Below are 16,809 nucleotides of genomic sequence, written 5' to 3' on the forward strand. Positions count from 1 at the left end.
TAGTGGCGAGTGCCAGAAGCTTCAGAAGGAGAAAACAGAACAAGGCACTGAGTGATCCACACCCTGTCATCCAGTCCCAGCTTCTTTTAGGACACCCAGAGTATGAGATGGCATCCCTGACCCTCTTAGTTAATAGCCAGCGATGGATCTATCCTCCAGAAACTTTATCTAATTCTTTTTTGAATCCAGTTGTACTTTTGGCCTTTACAATATCCCCTGGCAATGACATCCCCTGGCAATGACTTCCCCAGGTTGACTGTGGGGTGTGTGAAGAAGTACTTCCTTATGGTTTTTTAAACCTGCTGCCTGTTACTGACCCCAGTTCTTGTGTTATGTGACAGGGTGAATAACACGGCCGTATTTGCTTTCTCCACACCTTTCATGATTTTCTAAACCTCTATCATATCTCCCCTCAGTTGTCTCTTTTTTCCAAGCTGAACAGTCCTGTCTTTTTAATCTCCTCTCATATGGAAGCTTTCTATCCCCCTAATAATTTTTGTTGCCCTTCTGTGTACTTTTTCCAATTCTAATCTATCTTTTTTGAGATGGGATGACCATAAGTGCACGCAGTATTCAAAGTATGGGCATACCATGCTTTTATATATGGTGGTATAATGATTTTTTTTGTCTTATTATCTATCCCTTTTCTGATGTTTCCCAACATTTCCCAACATATTACGTTTTTTGACTGGTGCACATTGAACAGATGTTTTCAGAGAACTATCCACGATAACTCCAAGATTGCTTTCTTGTGTGGTAATAGCTAATTTAGACACTATCATTTTGTATGTATACTTGGAATTATGTCTTCCAGTGTGCATTACTTTGCATTTATCAACATTGAATATCATCTGCCATTTTGTTGCCCAGTCATCCAGTTTTGTGAGATCCCTTTGTAACTCTTTGCAGTCTGCTTTGGACCTAACTGTCTGGAGTAATTTTGTATCATCTGAAAACTTTGCCAACTCACTGTTTTACCTTTTTTTCCCCCTAATCATTTATGACTGTTAAACAGCACTAGTCCCAGTACCCATCTCTGGGGGACCCTGCTGTTTATCTTTCTCCACTGTGAAAACTGATAATTTAGTCCTACTCTTTGTTGTCTATCTTTTAACCAGTCACTGATCCAGGAGAGGAACTTGCCTCTTTTTCCCATGACTGCTTACTTTGCTTAAGAGCCTTTGATGAGGGACCTTGTCAAAGGCTTTCTGAAAGTCGAAGTGTACTAGATCACCCTTGTCCATATGTTTGTTGACCCCCTCAAAGAAGTCTAATAGATTGGTGAGGCATGATTTCCCTTTACAAAAGCTGTGTTGGGTGTTCCCCAACATATCATGTTGATCTATGTGTCTGATAATTCTGTTCTTTACTGTAGTTTCAACCATTTTGCTGGTACTGAAGTTAGGCTTACCAGACTGTAATTGCCAGGATTGCCTCTGGAACCTTTTTCAAAAATTGGTATCACATTAGTTCTCTGCCACTGATCTGGCACAGAGGCTGATTTAAATGATAGATTACATATCACAATTAGTAGTTCTGCAATTTCGTATTTGAGTTCCCTCAGAAATCTGGTCCCGGTGACTTATTTCTGTTTAAAGTATCAGTTTGTTCCAAAACTTCCTCTACTGACACCTCAATCTGGGACAGTTCCTCAGATTTGTCATCTAAAAAAAATGGCTCAGGTGAGGGTATCTCCCTCACATCCTCTCCCGAAATTGATGCAAATAATTTGTTTAGCTTCTCCTCAATGACCTTGTCTTCCTTGAGTGCTCTTTTAGCACCCCAATTGTCCTGTGGCCCTGCTGATTGTTTGGCCAGCTTCCTGCCTCTGGTGTACTTAAAAAAAAATTTTTTTTTTTTACTTTTAGTTCTTGTCTTTTGCTAGTTGCTCTTCAGATTCTTTTTTGACCTGCCTAATTATGTTTGACCTGCCAGAATGTATGTTCCTGTCTGTTTTCTTCACTAGGATTTGACTTTCAGTTTTTAAAAGATGTCTTTTTGTCTTTAACCGCCTCTTTTACTCTGTTGTTTAGCCATGGTAGCTTTTTTCTGGTCCTCTTACTGTTTTTTGGTAGTGGAGATACATTTTGTTTGAGCCTCTATTATGGTGGGGGGGGGGGCGGTATAAATTCCATGCCGCTTCCACACATTTCACTTTTGTGACTGTTTCTTTTAATTTCCGTTTATCCTCATTTTTGTGTAGTTCCCCTTTTTGAAGTTAAGTGCTACTGTGGTGGGTTTCTTAGGTATTTTCTCCCCTATAAGGATGCTAAATTTAATTTCATTGTGATCGCTATTACCAAGTGGTTCAGCTGTATTCACCTCTTGGAACAGATCCTGTGCTCCACTTAGAACTAAATCAAGAATTGCCTCTCCCCTTGTGGGTTCCAGGACTAACTGCTCCAAGAAGCAGTCAGTAATGGTGTCTAGAAATTTTCTCTCTTCATCCATCCCGAGGTGACATATACCCAGTCAATAAGGAGGTAATATTAATGGGGGATTTCAACTAAGTTTTCTGTTTTTATAGCCTCTGTAGTCTCCATGAGAACTTTCCTTATCTCTTTATTAATGGTTGCTGCTTTCTGTGAAATGTTTGTTCTGATGCTGGTGTTCTTACACACTTCTTTTCTCTTTCCCCTCCTAGCGGGGTAAAGTTGGCTTGTGCCTCCTGTCTTTTTGCAACATCTGAAGGTGATGCAATGGCCAAGCATCTGGTCTTCAACCCATCACATGAGTTCAGTAACATCATTTTCCGAGGTAAGAGTTTGAGATGGAGCAGAAATTTCACATTATACTGTAGTGTAATAGTAATGTTGGGCATAATGCAATTATTTATAGACCATGGGCCAGATGCTTCCCTGGTGTATCTATTTGGGATGAATTTGGCCTAGTAGTCCTCTAGCTTTCCATGCTATTTATATGTAAAACATAGAGTAGATTCATAGATTAGGTCAGAAGGAACCACTGTGATCAGCTACTTTGACCTGCTGTATAACCCAGGCCATAGGACTTGTAGGTAGATGTGTAGTGTTGTGGACCCTTCATAACAGAATGAGAGAGTTTGTCTATTCTAGAGGTTTATGGGGTTGGTTTAATATCTCTTTTCCTTTTTTGGTAATAGTTACAGCTATATTGCTGTGGGCTGTGGGACTCATCCAGGGGCTGCATGAATGTTGTTAGTAAGTTACTCTTCCTCTGAGAGACTATTGAACCAGTGAGAGGCTAAGAGGCATTGTACTGCTGCTGAAGTTACAATTTTGGATGAGGCTTAAAATTTGTATCCTAGATGCTTGTCATTAAATATCCCTATTACATTTTGCTAAAGGAAGGTGTTACCTCCAATGGCCTGGGCAAATTCCAATTTACTGGCCTATATCCAACCAACTATATTCCTCCTGTGACTTCAAATGAATACAGTATTTCTCTGCTGGTTTTAATGGTCATGGTCTAGTGTCACTGTGCATTGTTAGCTGCTGTGCATCAACCCAGAGGTCGCTGCGTTTTAGTGTTGGATACAGTGATTACTCTATGGGTATGAAATTATACATATAAAGTGTTTGCAAATTGTGTTGAGATCCTTCAGGATGACTGGCACTGCAGAGGTACAAGATCATCATCCCAGAAAAATGATTTTTGTTGTTGTTTGTCTTGATGTTTGCAAACTAACCTCAAAATATTTCCTTTTTCAGGGCCCACTTGGATTTCACATTCAAGGTAAACTGTTTGACATCTCTCATTTGCCAAATACTCTTCTAGTTTTTGTTCCCTGTTTTTGTTTTTCTTGTTTTAAGCTGGTTCTTTGTGTTCTCTCCCTTCAAGGCACAGCCAGGCCCATGACGGAATCATGAAGAATATATACTCCACCTATCCCCCAAGTAAAGCTGCTACTGTGAAATCAAAGCCTTCGTTACCTGAGAAGGATGAGTTGGAGCCTGAAGCAGTGCCAGAGGCATATAAGAGACCTGTAGTTAGTCAGGAGGAAGAGTGCTTAAATATTGATGATCAAGAAGAAGAACAGCCAGCAAAAGAGCCCGAACCTGTAAGCAAAAAGGAACAACTGTCCGTGAAAAAGCTTCGTGTTGTACTGTTTGCTTTGTGCTGCAACACTGAGCAGGCAGCAGAGCACTTCAGGAATCCTCAGAGGCGTATCCGGCGCTGGCTGCGGAGGTTTCAAGCTTTCCAAGAAGATAACTTAGCATCTTTGTCAGAAGGCAAGTACCTCAGCTTGGAGGCTGAAGAGAAGCTAGCGGAGTGGGTCCTCACACAAAGAGAGCAGCAGCTGCCTGTGAATGAGGAAACTCTCTTTCAGAAGGCAACCAAGATTGGCCGGTCCCTTGAGGGAGGCTTCAAGATCTCCTACGAATGGGCAGTGAGGTTCATGCTCAGACACAACCTCAGCATGCACACCCGCAGAGCGGTGGCTCACCCTCTCCCCAAAGACGTAGACGAAAATGCCAGCTGCTTCATTGAGTTTGTGCAGCGGCAGATCCACACCCAGGACCTGCCGCTCTCCATGATCGCAGCCATTGATGAGATCTCTCTTTTCCTTGATGTGGAGGTACTGAGCAGCGATGACAGGAAAGAGAATGCGTTGCAGACAGTGGGGACCGGGGAGCCCTGGTGCGACGTTGTCCTCGCTATCTTAGCTGATGGCAGCATTCTGCCAACACTAGTGTTCTACAGGGGTCATGTAGAGCAGCCTGCCAATGTGCCGGAGTCTATTATATTGGAAGCAAAGGAGAATGGGTACAGCGATGATGAAATCATGGAGCTGTGGTCTTCTAGAGTGTGGCAGAAGCACACGGAGTGCCAGAACAGCAAGGGCATGCTGGTGCTGGATTGCCACCGAACACATCTGTCTGAAGAGGTACTTTCCTTACTGAATGCATCCAGCACTCTGCCAGCCGTAGTCCCTGCTGGCTGCAGCTCCAAAATCCAACCCCTGGATGTGTGCATAAAAAGGACTGTGAAAAACTTCTTGCATAAAAAGTGGAAAGAGCAAGCCAAGGAAATGGCGGACTCCACATGCGACTCGGACATTCTCCTCCAGCTGGTTTTATGCTGGCTGGCGGAGGTTCTGGAAGTCATTGGCGACTGTCCTGAACTCGTGCAGCAGTCCTTCCTGGTGGCTAGCGTGCTGCCTGGCCCCGATGGCACGGCCAACTCTCCCACACGCAATGCTGACATGCAGGAGGAGCTGATCGCCTCTCTGGAGGAGCAGCTGAAGCTGAGCGATGAGCTGCAGGACGAAGAAGTTGGATTCCAGGATAGGACCCGTGCCGAAGAATCTACAGACCCAGAAATCCTCCACCAGCTCTTTGAAGGGGAAAGCGAGACTGAATCCTTCTATGGCTTCGAAGATGCTGATTTGGATCTGATGGAAATCTGAGCACTAATCTGAGAATCATGATCCAGAAAGGGTTATTTTTTAAATAAATGTTGGATGAGACCATTACACTTCCCTGTGGATTTGTGGGATTAGGAAATTTGTAGGTGATCACTCAGATTAATAGCCATTTATGCTGTTCATTTATAAGTTTTGTGCTTTTTTTAAAAAAAAAGAAAGAAATCACTGTGTTGGTATTTTCTGACGCTATATTGTGGGTGAATATTTTTGCGTTTTCTTTACCTCACTGTATCATAGTTTTCTGTTTTATTGTGCAAAAATGTTTTGAATTATACTACATCGTCAATGTGACCATTTCTAAAGAAAGGAAAAAAAAAATATGTAGCTAATGAACCAGTATATAAATCTTTTGGTTGTCTTAACACAGATTTTTTTTTTTTTTTTTTAACATTTGACCCAGAGATTTAGGTTTCTGTAGTAACTTTAGATATGAATTATTGCTTTAATGTGTGAAACCTTCTATTATTGGCCATGGAGATTTGGGTTTTTGTTTCTTTTTTAAAAAAGAAAAAGAAGAGCAATGACTTTGCTTGTGAATCTTGACACGGGGTAAAACACGGGGATAGAATTTTGCCTGTTCAATGCCAGCAACGGTTCTTAGGAGCCATTAGTATTTGAACTGGGGTTGAACTGAGATGTGTATTTAGGGAGTTAGGTGCAGTGTTAAAGCCAGCCTCTCGTTTTTGAGTAGACTTCATGACAACTGGAGGACACTGTGTGTGATGGTTTCATTCCTCCACCCAGGAAACCATCTGACACCCACCCACCTTGCTCCAAAGAATTACTGACAGAGGGTACATGACGGAAGAGACAAGCCAAGTCTGTCTTGATCTTCCTGTACAATTGATGGGAGCTAAAACTATATGGACCATTAAACAACCTTTTTAAACTACTAGTAGTTGATAAACCTGCTTTAACCAGTGGCATCAGACACTACGTTCCTTAGAATTAGAAAATCTGATTTAATGAAACAAACTGTGATGTGCACAAAAGGAAGACGTTTGTTTTTATTTTTCACTGCCAGCTTAAATTTTTCTACAATTTGCATGTTTGAGGGTTTTTTAATTGTATGTATTATGGTATAAACTGAAAGCATTTTGACATACAAAAATCAGAAGCACCTGCACCTTTCTGTTTCCATAGAGGTTTTTGAGAACCTTCCCTATTACCCAAGGAAAGCAGGAGGCAGCATGTGCAGACCTGTAAATGGTTCATCTTTAAAGTGTACATAAGTGGAACATTTAATAAAACCAGGGAAATGGATTTATAAACATGTGTTTTTATTATGGAGAAGTATTTAGCTCTTGTGAATTTGATAGAAAAGTACATATTATCCTAAATTAATTCTCTTGCTCCTCTGAACTCTGCAAAAAATGTGAAGCTGATGAAGTTTTTTGTTTGACATGACCAATTCCTGATTTGATTCAATTTGTACACAAACCCCCTGCTTGGGAAGGGACTCAGTAGCTCACTGTGTCTGGGGAAAAAAAGCCAGGGATGGGATAGTAATGAAATGGGTTTACATGTAGTTAACACTTAAGAGCCTGATTCTGCCCTCACTTGTACCTTGCAACCCTCCACAAAATCAATGTGACTTTAGCAGTTTGGCCCCTAACTGCCATATATTAACTACAGTAGGTTAAGTGGGACAGCCTGTTGTCCTGACTTTGAGGGTTTTTTTTTTTAAGTCTGAAAAGCATAAATCATACGTATATATAGTCTACTGTAAAAACATTCATTGCATTTCATCTTTATTTGGCAACCTCTATATTCTTAAACTACAGCTTAAAGCTTTTAAGTTGTTTACCTCATAAATGCTGATAAATGGACTCTATTTAAATGAAACTTAAGCAACAGTCATGAATTATAATTACAAGGGTAAATCAGTTGCAAAGAGATAGCCCAGTTTAAGCAGACTATTCAGTATTTTAGCTACATGTAGCTGCATTCTTTACTATCCTCCTAATGTATTAGTTATAGACACATGACCTGCGATCCCAAAAAAGTGGAGGCATCTCATCTCTAAGTCCTTGTATGATGTGTCTTAAGACCATGCGTGCTATGGGCAGTTTTTTGTATGATGTTCATACCAAGTTGTATCCTACTTTGTCTCCTACTATTATGATGAGGCCCTTTGATTACAGAACTCTTAAAATTCCTAATTTTTAAATGGTTTTAGTTCATTCACTGTAATCACTGTTGAGGTGAGGTTCTCTTTCAAGGGCTTCATCCAAGTCCTTTTAGAATTCGATGTTAGCAGGACCTCTTGTTAGACCAGTGAATGGTAAGAGCTGTAAGACTGTCGAAGACCAGTCAGATACAGAATCATTTGTGAAAGTATAAATGTGTCAGACCATCTATTTAACTGAATGAACTGGTATTTTAATTCTCTGGAGGCAATATCTTTTTTTCTTAAGACAGCTATAAGCTAAAGAGCAAAGGTTTTGTTTTTACTATTTACAAAGGTCGGTAAAGCATTAGGCCTGTGACCAGAGCACAGGCTGGGAGCTAGCAACTCAAGTTCTAATCCTGGCTCTGCGCTGATATTATGTAGCCCCAGCCAAGTCACTGGAGTCTAAAGTTAGGCATCCAAGTCCCTGTTCAACTTTAGGCACATAAGTTTGAAAATTGAAATCCTTAACCTCTTGGTATCAAGTTTTTCCAATCTGCACCATGGAGACGATATTGAAGTACTTTCCTCACAGGACATTGGACTACTTAATATGTTTTAAGTACAAGCCTGCTCATAAAACACTCATTTGTGAGTAGTCTTTGCAAGTCTGATTTTCCTGCATAGTGCTTAAATATGGGGACAGTAGGCACACTAGTCAACACTTGCAGTCACGTTGATTTTTTTTTCTCCCTCCAGACTTACTTGTGAGGAAAGGTTGGAGCCCTGTGGTATCTAGCTGGTGTAGTTTAGCACTTGCTCCATATGGTGTTATTAAAAATTGGTTTCAGAATAGCAGCTGTGGTAGTCTGTATCCGCAAAAAGAACAGGAGTACTTATGGCACCTTAGAGACTAACAAATGTATTTGAGCATAAGCTTTTGTGGGCTAAACCGCACTTCATCTGATGCATGCAGTGGAAAATACAGTAGGAAGATATACACACAGAGAACATGAAACAATGGGTGTTACCATACACACTATAATGAGAGTGATCAGTTAAGGTGAGCTATTACCAGCAGGAGAAGAAAAAAAGCTTTTTGTAGTGGTAATCAAAATGGCCCATTTCCAGCAGTTAACAAGAAGGTGCAAGGAAGTGGGGGTGGGGGGAGAGAAGGAGAGGATAAAAATGGGGAAGTAGTTTTACTTTGTGTAATGCACCTGGTATTGGATTAAAAGGTAAGCTAAAAGTTTTTACCGATCATGATACAAATTCATGACCCTGTTTCTCCAACAGTTGTTGGTATTCCAGACTGCCCATGTTGTTTGAGTGGTTGTCACACCTCTACTAAATGTTGTTTTTCTGAAATGCATTTCAGTTCAGCTTCAAGGTAAATTGAGAGACTGAGGCCTACAACCAGGTAGCTCTTAGTTTTGCCAGGCTTACAATCATGCCAAGTCATCCCAAACTGCTTGATGCTACCCTAAAGCTTTGCATAGTGCTTACTTAAGTTGTGAAACTGAGCACATGGGAAGCAAAGAGACTGCATCTCAGAACAGTTTTATTTTCCCAAGTCTCTGTTTTTATTAATACTTCAGCTATTAGCATGTAACAGGCTGTGTAAATGCAGTGCTGGCCTAGTAGATCTCTTTACAGCTGCTAAACTCTTGTGGAGCATAGTGGGCAGGAAGGGGAGAACACTGCACTTTTGGGTTAGAATGACCAGCCTTGGGAATAAGTGATGTAACAGTGACGTTTTGCTCTGTATCACCTCATGGTGTTAAATAATGTTACTGAAGTGTCAGATACTGGAATAGGATATCATCAAACCTAGTTCCATAGTAAATAAGCAGGAAACTCTGGAGATCAGCAGCTCCAGAGCCAAACAGAGTTTATAACAGTGTTAACTCATCTGAGACGAAGAGGGTTCCTGTTGCAAGGGCTGATGAACTTGGCAAGTCAGTCCTATTTTCACATTCATTATAATAACCTGAAGCCTTTGTCTTCAGCATGTCTCCATCTAAGCACAGACCCTCTACAATTAAAAGTGTCCTGCTCAGCCAGTTCAGGATCCTATGGAGCAAACTTTGGTCACCGCCCATGAACCATGCTGTCAGTCACTGAATGGGCAGCACCAGCTCTGCCTACCTCCATTCAAGTTTGCAACTCCAAATGTTGGGATGGCTTTGAAAGAGATTTCTATACTTGGGAGGAATGCAATGCCCTCTACAAGGAAATTAAATAGATTGCAAAATATAGTTGCCTGCTTACAGTATTCCCTGCTGAGGGTCTGGTAAACATGCCCACACTTTAAGATGGTTTAGGTAATAGCCCTGAACAGTCTTGTGTGAGCTGGGTACATTCCATGATCTATTTCCAGAAGTGTGTGTACTGTTTTAAGTTAATCTGTATATACAGTTAGATCACTGGATAAAAGCACTTTCTAAGCATAGAGGGAGTAGGGCATGGCCTATACTGACAGAAGCAGGACCAGTACAAGACAAGATGTCCAACTGCTAGACTTAAAGGCCAGTAAGGGGTGTGTAGAGTAGGAGACCCCACTGTTGTCCATCCCTCATCTGTTTCTGCATTAGAGGGTCTATATAGCACCCATGCTGCAGCTATGATTAAGAGAATGTCTTATAATAAATATGCTATGCTTATAGGACAGAACAGGTACAGCCTTCTATCAACGAAGGTGAAGTCACGGCTAGGCCCCTGACAATTGTGAAAGGTAAGTTTGCCAGCACAAACCGGATGCTCCATTAAATCCTGGCCTCTTCCAGAAGAGGCTCATATACATCTACACTTACCACCAACCATTAGAAGTAGTTAATTTCTCAGAGTTAACATCTGACTACCTGTGAACCTCAAATGCTCTGACCCTTTGCTTCCGACTCTTAGTTACTTGTTCAGTAAAGCTAAAAATGAGACTTCTTCTGGTACAACCCCAGTTTTAGATGTCCCCTGCAGAGTACATTTTCAAGCTTAAACACCATAAACATGCAAACTTGTTTCAACATATTTATTTCATTTACAAAACTTGTATAACTCAGGGTCACTCAGAGCTCTAAGCTCTGGTAGATAACTGATTTAAACCGTGCATATGAAAGGCGATATGGATGCACCAGCGTCAAGCAATTCTTCAGATTTCATTCAAAGCCACTGTAAAGGAGATTTTAAAGAGTCAGGTATGAAGACAAGCAGAACACACAAACCAGAGTCAACATCAGTAAGCTGGAAAAACAGATTTGGGTATTTTAGGTGTTTGAACAATGCTTGATAAAAGGCAGTTGCCAAGACCAGTGGAAAACTGGTGAACAGGTTAAGTCAGCAGCCTCTCTCTTCCCTAGAGACCTCTGTCTAGTAATGGCTTCAAAACCTGGCCATAGAAACAAAGCAACCAGGTCCAAGATTTAGCCAACCTCAAATACCTTAGAAGCTATCCCTTGGTGCAGAAAAGAGTTTTCTAGAAGAAATGCTTTCCCCCTCCTGGCCAGAACTATACATTCATGCACCCAGGTTATTGCACCAAGCAGGAATATTGTTCCAAGAGCAGAGAAACACAACTAAATGCCCCCCCCCTTTTTTTTTTTAAAAAGTTAATCTACAAAACCCCCACCCATGAGGGCCAGAGGGAGGCTCAACTCCCAGGGCAGTTAGAAGCTTGAGGGCCGAAGCTGGCCTTAAGTTACAAGACATTTGTCAGTTTGAGTGTTCAGTGAAGTGTACGACTTTTGGCAAGTTACCGGATAAGATGTGCTATGTCCCAGTTGGTTTCTACGGACAGAGGTCCTTCTACTTCAACTCCTTTCTCGGTCACAATGGCAAGTTCGTACTAAGGAGGAGATCAACAATTAGAATTGCCAGTAAAGCCTGACTAATGCAAATGAAATCTGAGATTGCCAGTGCTTTGACATGGGGTAAATAATAGTTTATGACCAAATAATGAATATCTGAAGCTCACCTTTCACTGAAAAAAATTGTTAGGGTTAACTTAATTTGCTTTAACATAACTACTCAGCTTCACATTCAATTACCTTTAGCTTTTGCCCAACAAAAGCAGGGGGTCATACACAGCTAACTGAAGGACTAGGCTGAGCCCTGACACTCCTTATCTGAAGTCAGCGAGCTGGATTGACTCATTCTAATAAGCGCCAATGTCAATTCCCGCATCTGAAATGTTCAGAGAAACATCAGCTAAGTTGGTGTATTTTGCCTACTTCAATATCCTTACAAAAACTTGAGACTAAGATAGTTTCCTTGCCAGTTCTGTCTGGTAGTTGGCAAACTGCGTTTTGCTGTTGCTAGGGATGGAGGAACCACTGCAAGTCTTGAAAAGCTGGATTGAAAAGAGCAGGGAACAAGGACTGAGCTCTCTTCCCAGCTTTGCAAACAACCTGTGACATCCTGGGCAAGTCACATCTCAAACAAATATACTCCCCATTTCACTATCTCACAGAGGTGCTGTGAGGCGTAGCAGCTCTAAGCCCCTCTGAAGTCAGGGGAAGGAAGTTGCTATAAGACAGCCGAGTATCATGACTGAAGATGAATCACACCAACTTAGAAGCTGGACAATGCATGTCAGTTCAGCCAGCACAACAGGCACTGCAGTTCCTGCAGGATGACCAGGGAACACCAAGGCAGGATACTTACTCTGTTAAATGATCGGGCATCTCTGTAATACAGGATTTTCATGCAGCGCTCAATCAGGTCCCGGGCCTCATCCTTCGTCAGGATGGGTTTCTTCTCTAAGACTTCTCTCATTAATGGCTGCATTTAAAAAAAAATAATTCCATGAGGCTGAAGTTGCAGTTCGAGCAACAGAGCAGCATGCACTAGTCACAGCACAGAACTCAAGTCTCTGACTCACTTCCCTGCTCTTGCCACTAAACTATACTGCCTCTCGCTACAGTTCCCAATGTTCTACAAGCACTTACCTGAGCTAGATACGCTCCATAGCCAGTAGCGAGTGTAGGGTCTTCGTAGGCAACACCCAACATGTCAACGTACCCTAGAAAACTGAACACAGAATGATGGAGATTTTCATTCCTGGTTGACGGAAGAAACATCAGAACCCTCCTGGGGTTGTAGCCAGCTTACAAATGCAACTCCAGCACAAGTTGACAAAGCAAACACCCCTCAGGCCAGCCAAGAAAAAGGTGAAGTCCAGCTGATAACTCTGGGCACACAGGCAACTAAAGGAAGGAATGTTCAGTGGCTCCTGTTTTAACAGATAGTTCTTTCGAGGCCAAGCATCAAACAAGCTTCCAGACTACTACTCAAAAGAACTGCTTGGGGTCAGGGTATTTTCTGGCCTTCAAGTACACTGCTTACTCCTCTTTTTAAAATACCCTCTAGTATTTCCCACTGTAGCAGACTGCATTCGAGCGGGATGTGTACTGCTAGATAGAGTGAGGGCCCATTCCCCTATGAAGTGGTTTAGGAAAAAAGCCATCAGTCAGTGTTGAATGGGGGCTCTCTCTCCTAGACAGGCTGTCCCTGAGAAGAAGCAAGGAGAAGGCTGTAAATTGAGTGGAGGGGGCAGGAGAGAGTGTGCATTTGATCTATGGGACACCAAGGGCCATAATGGCAGGAGCATGCAACTGTGTATACAAAAGGCAGGCCTCACCTGCACACACAAGGGAAGCAATTTACACATTCAGTTACAACAACTGCATATGCAAATTATATAGGCAGTCGTGTGCCCCAGTACTGAAAATCTGGCTCATGCAATGGAAGGGAAAAATATCCATGCACCATGATACAAGACAAGATATAGTCTGATCTGAAAGAGGCAGCAAAGTGATGCCCGAAGACCTCAGATTAGTTAATAACAAAAGTTTGGTAAGACAATATTGAAAGCCCTTTCCTATGCTTTACAAACATTTTTAGATCTTTCAAATTTATTGTTTGTCCTTCCTTAAATCAAGCCCTGAGCTTTATTCTACCAGGGACTATAAATGACACCTATTTCTATTGTGTGGGGAGTGGATTGAGTCCCTGAAATGGAAACGCAGCAGAGAAGTTACGCTACACATCCTGCATAGCTTGAGCAGGACTTACCTCTCCCCATTGTAAAAGCCTCCAATAACGACAGTATTCCAGAGCGGATTCATCTTGGATCTCCGGCTGTACATGGCTCTGGTCAGCCAGGAGTGAATGGCCTTTGGACTGTAACTGTGACCATCTCCCAACAGCTCCTCATTGATTCTAGTACAGAGAAGAGTTTTAGACAACTTAAAAACCTACCAACCATCTGACATTATTTAGATTTAACCACAGCCCCCACCCCTGCCAGCCAGGCTAGCAATAAGACATACTAAATCCTCACAGGCCGTTAAAGCAAACGCACACCTGCTCTGCGTTCTTACAGGTCATCAGCCATAGATCTCAAGTAAATTATGGGTAAGTGGAGAGACCTGTTAATAGGCCCTTTGTTGGAGAGACACTGGGCCTGTGAGGAGAGATTTGTCGTGCAGAAATTGTGTTTCCTTCTTGCGGTGAAGGAGACTGCAGATCAAGAATCAATAGCCCTGTATTAATCTCCAGCTAGTCTGCATGCTCAAAGCCGGATAAGTAGGCATGGTAGTGGTGGGACCTTAAAGGATGGAGACAAGTTTGCATTCTCAGTGACAGAAGGACAAAGAGCTCCCACTTAAAATAACAGCTCCAGAGATGCTAAAATCTGGTTTAATTAATTTTGTAAACACTAGTTTGGGGTATTTGTGTTACATTCATTTGAAATATTTTGCTTATTTTAGTGTTAATGAAAGATGCTGGACTGGCAAACCTAGAGAGCATAAGAATGGCCATATTGGGTCAGACCAATGGTCCATCTAGCCCAGTATCCTGTCTTGCAACAGTGGCCAGTGCCAGATGCTTCAGAGGGAATGAACAGAACAGGGCAGTTATCGAGTGATCCATCGACCACGCCAGCTTCTAGCAGTCAGAGTTTTAGGTACACCCAGAGCATGGGGTCGCATCCCTGATCACCTTGGTTAACAGCCATCGATGGACCTATCCTCTCGGAACTTATCTAATTCTGTTTTGAATCTAGTTGCATTTTTAGTCTTCACAACAATCCCTGACGAGATCCACAAGTTAACTGTGCGTTGTGTGACGAAGTACTTCCTTTTGTTTGTTTTTAAACCTACGGCCTATTAATTTAATCAGAAGACCACTGGTTCTTGTTTTATGTGAAGGGGTAAACAACACTTCCCTATTCATTTTCTTCCAACTATTTATGATTTTATAGACCTCGGTCATCTCTTTCCCATAGTGAACAATCCCAGTCTTTTTAATCTCTCCTCCTATGGAAGCTGTTCCACACCCCTAATCATTTTTGTTGCCCTTCTTTGTACTTTTTCCAATTCTCATACATCTTTTTTGAGATGGGACGACCAGAACTGCACGCAGTATTCAAGGTGTGGGCGTACCAGGGATTTATATATTGGAAGAATGATATTTTCTGTCTTACTATCTATCCCATTCCTAATGGTTCCCAACATTGTTAGCTTGACTACTGCTGCACATTGGGGAAATGTTTTCAGAGAACTATCCACAATGACTCCAAGATCTCTTTCTTGATGGTAACAGCTAATTTAAACCCCATCATTTTGTATGTATACTTGGAATTATGTTTTACAATATGCATTACTTTGCATTTATCAATATTGAATTTTATCTGCCTTTTTGTTGCCCTGTCATCTAGTTTTGTGAGATCCCTTTGTAACTCTTCGCAGTCAACTTTGGATCTAATTACCTTGAGTAATTTTGTATCATCTGCAAATTTTGCCAACTCACTGTTCACCCCTTCTTCCTGATCATTTATGAATATGTTAAACAGACTGGTCCTAGTACAGATCCTTGGTGCACCCCGCTATTTACCTTTCTCCACTGTGAAAGCTGACCATTTATTCCTAACCTTTACTATATTTTAAACCTGTTACTGATCCAGGAAAGGCCCTTCCCGCTTTTCTTACTTTGCTTAAGAGCCTTTGGTGAGGGAGTGTGTCAAAGACTTTCTGAAAGTCCAAGTACCCTACATCCACTGGATCACCATTGCCCACATGTTTGCCGACCCCCTGAAAGAATGCTAATAGATTGGTGAGGCACGATTTCCATTTACAAAAGCTGTGTTGATTATTCCCCAACATATCATGTTCATCTATGGGTCTGATAATTCTGTTCTTTACTACAGTAAAGTCTAGCAGAACAACGTCTAGGTATCCGCAGCATAGGCATGAGCGTGCAAGCTTGCCCTGCCTGGGAAATGGGGCTCCCTCTAACAGAGAGAGGGAAGGTCTGCTTCCATGGGTCAGCAGAGGAGAAATACTTACACCATCTGGTCAATGACCTGCTTGAGGTACTGGAAATCAGCGTAGTCCCCAGACGCGCCAAGCACAGTGTTATCGTTCACTTTCATGATCCTGGAAATGTTACGAAACCGGGCCAGAGAGCCGTAGGAGCCCAGCATGTCTGCAGCGATGATCACACCGCCGTCAAACTTCACTCCCAGCACCGAGGTGCCTGTCACCATGGGATTCCTGGGGAGACCAGCAAAACCATCAGTGCTCCCTGAGTTGGACAGCCAACAGCAGCATTACTCTTCTATAGCGGCCCTTACTCCTCTCCTGAGCCTGACTCACAGATACGGACTATAATTCTGCTCCAAATGAACCCAATGGGGGGGTTGGGCCCAGGGGCTGCTGATTACATGGGGATCAATGGGTCAGAAAGCACAATGCCAGGGCAGCCCAGGCACATAGAATAGGGGCTACGAAAACACCAGCCTCCAGTGACCTTAGGGGAGCCAACCCTGTTCACCCCTTTCCCAGAAGACCCCAACATTGTCCCCTCCCTAACAATTCACCTGTGTCCTCCATGCTCTCAGCCATCTCCCCCCACCCCACCCATGTGGCCCTGTGGATTCGCCCAGCCACCATCCCCCTCCTCAGAGCCCTCCCCCCCCGCCCGCAAGGTCTGCAAGTCCCTAGTTCCCCTCCACAGTCACCCACGAGCCCTCCCCATCCAGACCCATCCCCCCCAGCCTGGCCCCTCTCCTCCCCGCCTCTCCCAGTTCAGTTTCCCCTCCCCCAGCCCTACCCCCTCTGCCACCCCCCAGGCACCCTGCCCCCCAAAGCCCCCCTCCACCCACGAGCTCCCCCCCCAGCCTGGCCCTTCTCCTCCCCAGCCCCGCCCCCTCTGCCACCCCCCAGGCGCCCTGCCCCCCAAATCCCCCCTCCACCCACGAGCCCCCCCCCAGCCTGGCCCTTCTCCTCCCCCAGCC

General features: G+C 43.0%; 2 protein-coding genes across 11 annotated transcripts in view; one reads left to right on the forward strand and one right to left on the reverse strand.

The window, feature by feature from the left end:
• The window catches only part of POGZ (pogo transposable element derived with ZNF domain), a 70,852-nt gene extending 64,174 nt beyond the window's left edge, over nt 1–6,678 (forward strand). For 9 of the 10 annotated variants that reach the window (XM_034756306.1, XM_034756308.1, XM_034756309.1 and 6 more), the window contains 3 exons: nt 2,645–2,757; nt 3,690–3,714; nt 3,820–6,678. In XM_034756306.1, coding sequence (XP_034612197.1) covers nt 2,645–2,757; nt 3,690–3,714; nt 3,820–5,389 — 1,708 coding nt within the window. In that variant the 3' untranslated portion in view covers nt 5,390–6,678. Of the gene's footprint in view, nt 1–2,644; nt 2,758–3,689; nt 3,715–3,813 lie in introns of all 10 variants that reach the window. The other variant, XM_034756307.1, reaches the window with a different exon arrangement.
• Nucleotides 6,679–10,528: 3,850 nt separating this feature from the next.
• Nucleotides 10,529–16,809, reverse strand: part of PSMB4 (proteasome 20S subunit beta 4) — a 7,016-nt gene continuing 735 nt past the window's right edge. The window contains exons 2-7 of the mRNA XM_034756704.1: nt 15,860–16,066; nt 13,584–13,730; nt 12,458–12,539; nt 12,174–12,290; nt 11,267–11,355; nt 10,529–10,682 (exon numbers count right to left, since the gene is read on the reverse strand). Coding sequence (XP_034612595.1) covers nt 10,670–10,682; nt 11,267–11,355; nt 12,174–12,290; nt 12,458–12,539; nt 13,584–13,730; nt 15,860–16,066 — 655 coding nt within the window. The 3' untranslated portion in view covers nt 10,529–10,669. The remainder of the gene's footprint in view (nt 10,683–11,266; nt 11,356–12,173; nt 12,291–12,457; nt 12,540–13,583; nt 13,731–15,859; nt 16,067–16,809) is intronic.

This window comes from Trachemys scripta, chromosome 24, assembly GCF_013100865.1.
Source record: "Trachemys scripta elegans isolate TJP31775 chromosome 24, CAS_Tse_1.0, whole genome shotgun sequence".
Lineage (NCBI taxonomy): Eukaryota > Metazoa > Chordata > Testudines > Emydidae > Trachemys > Trachemys scripta.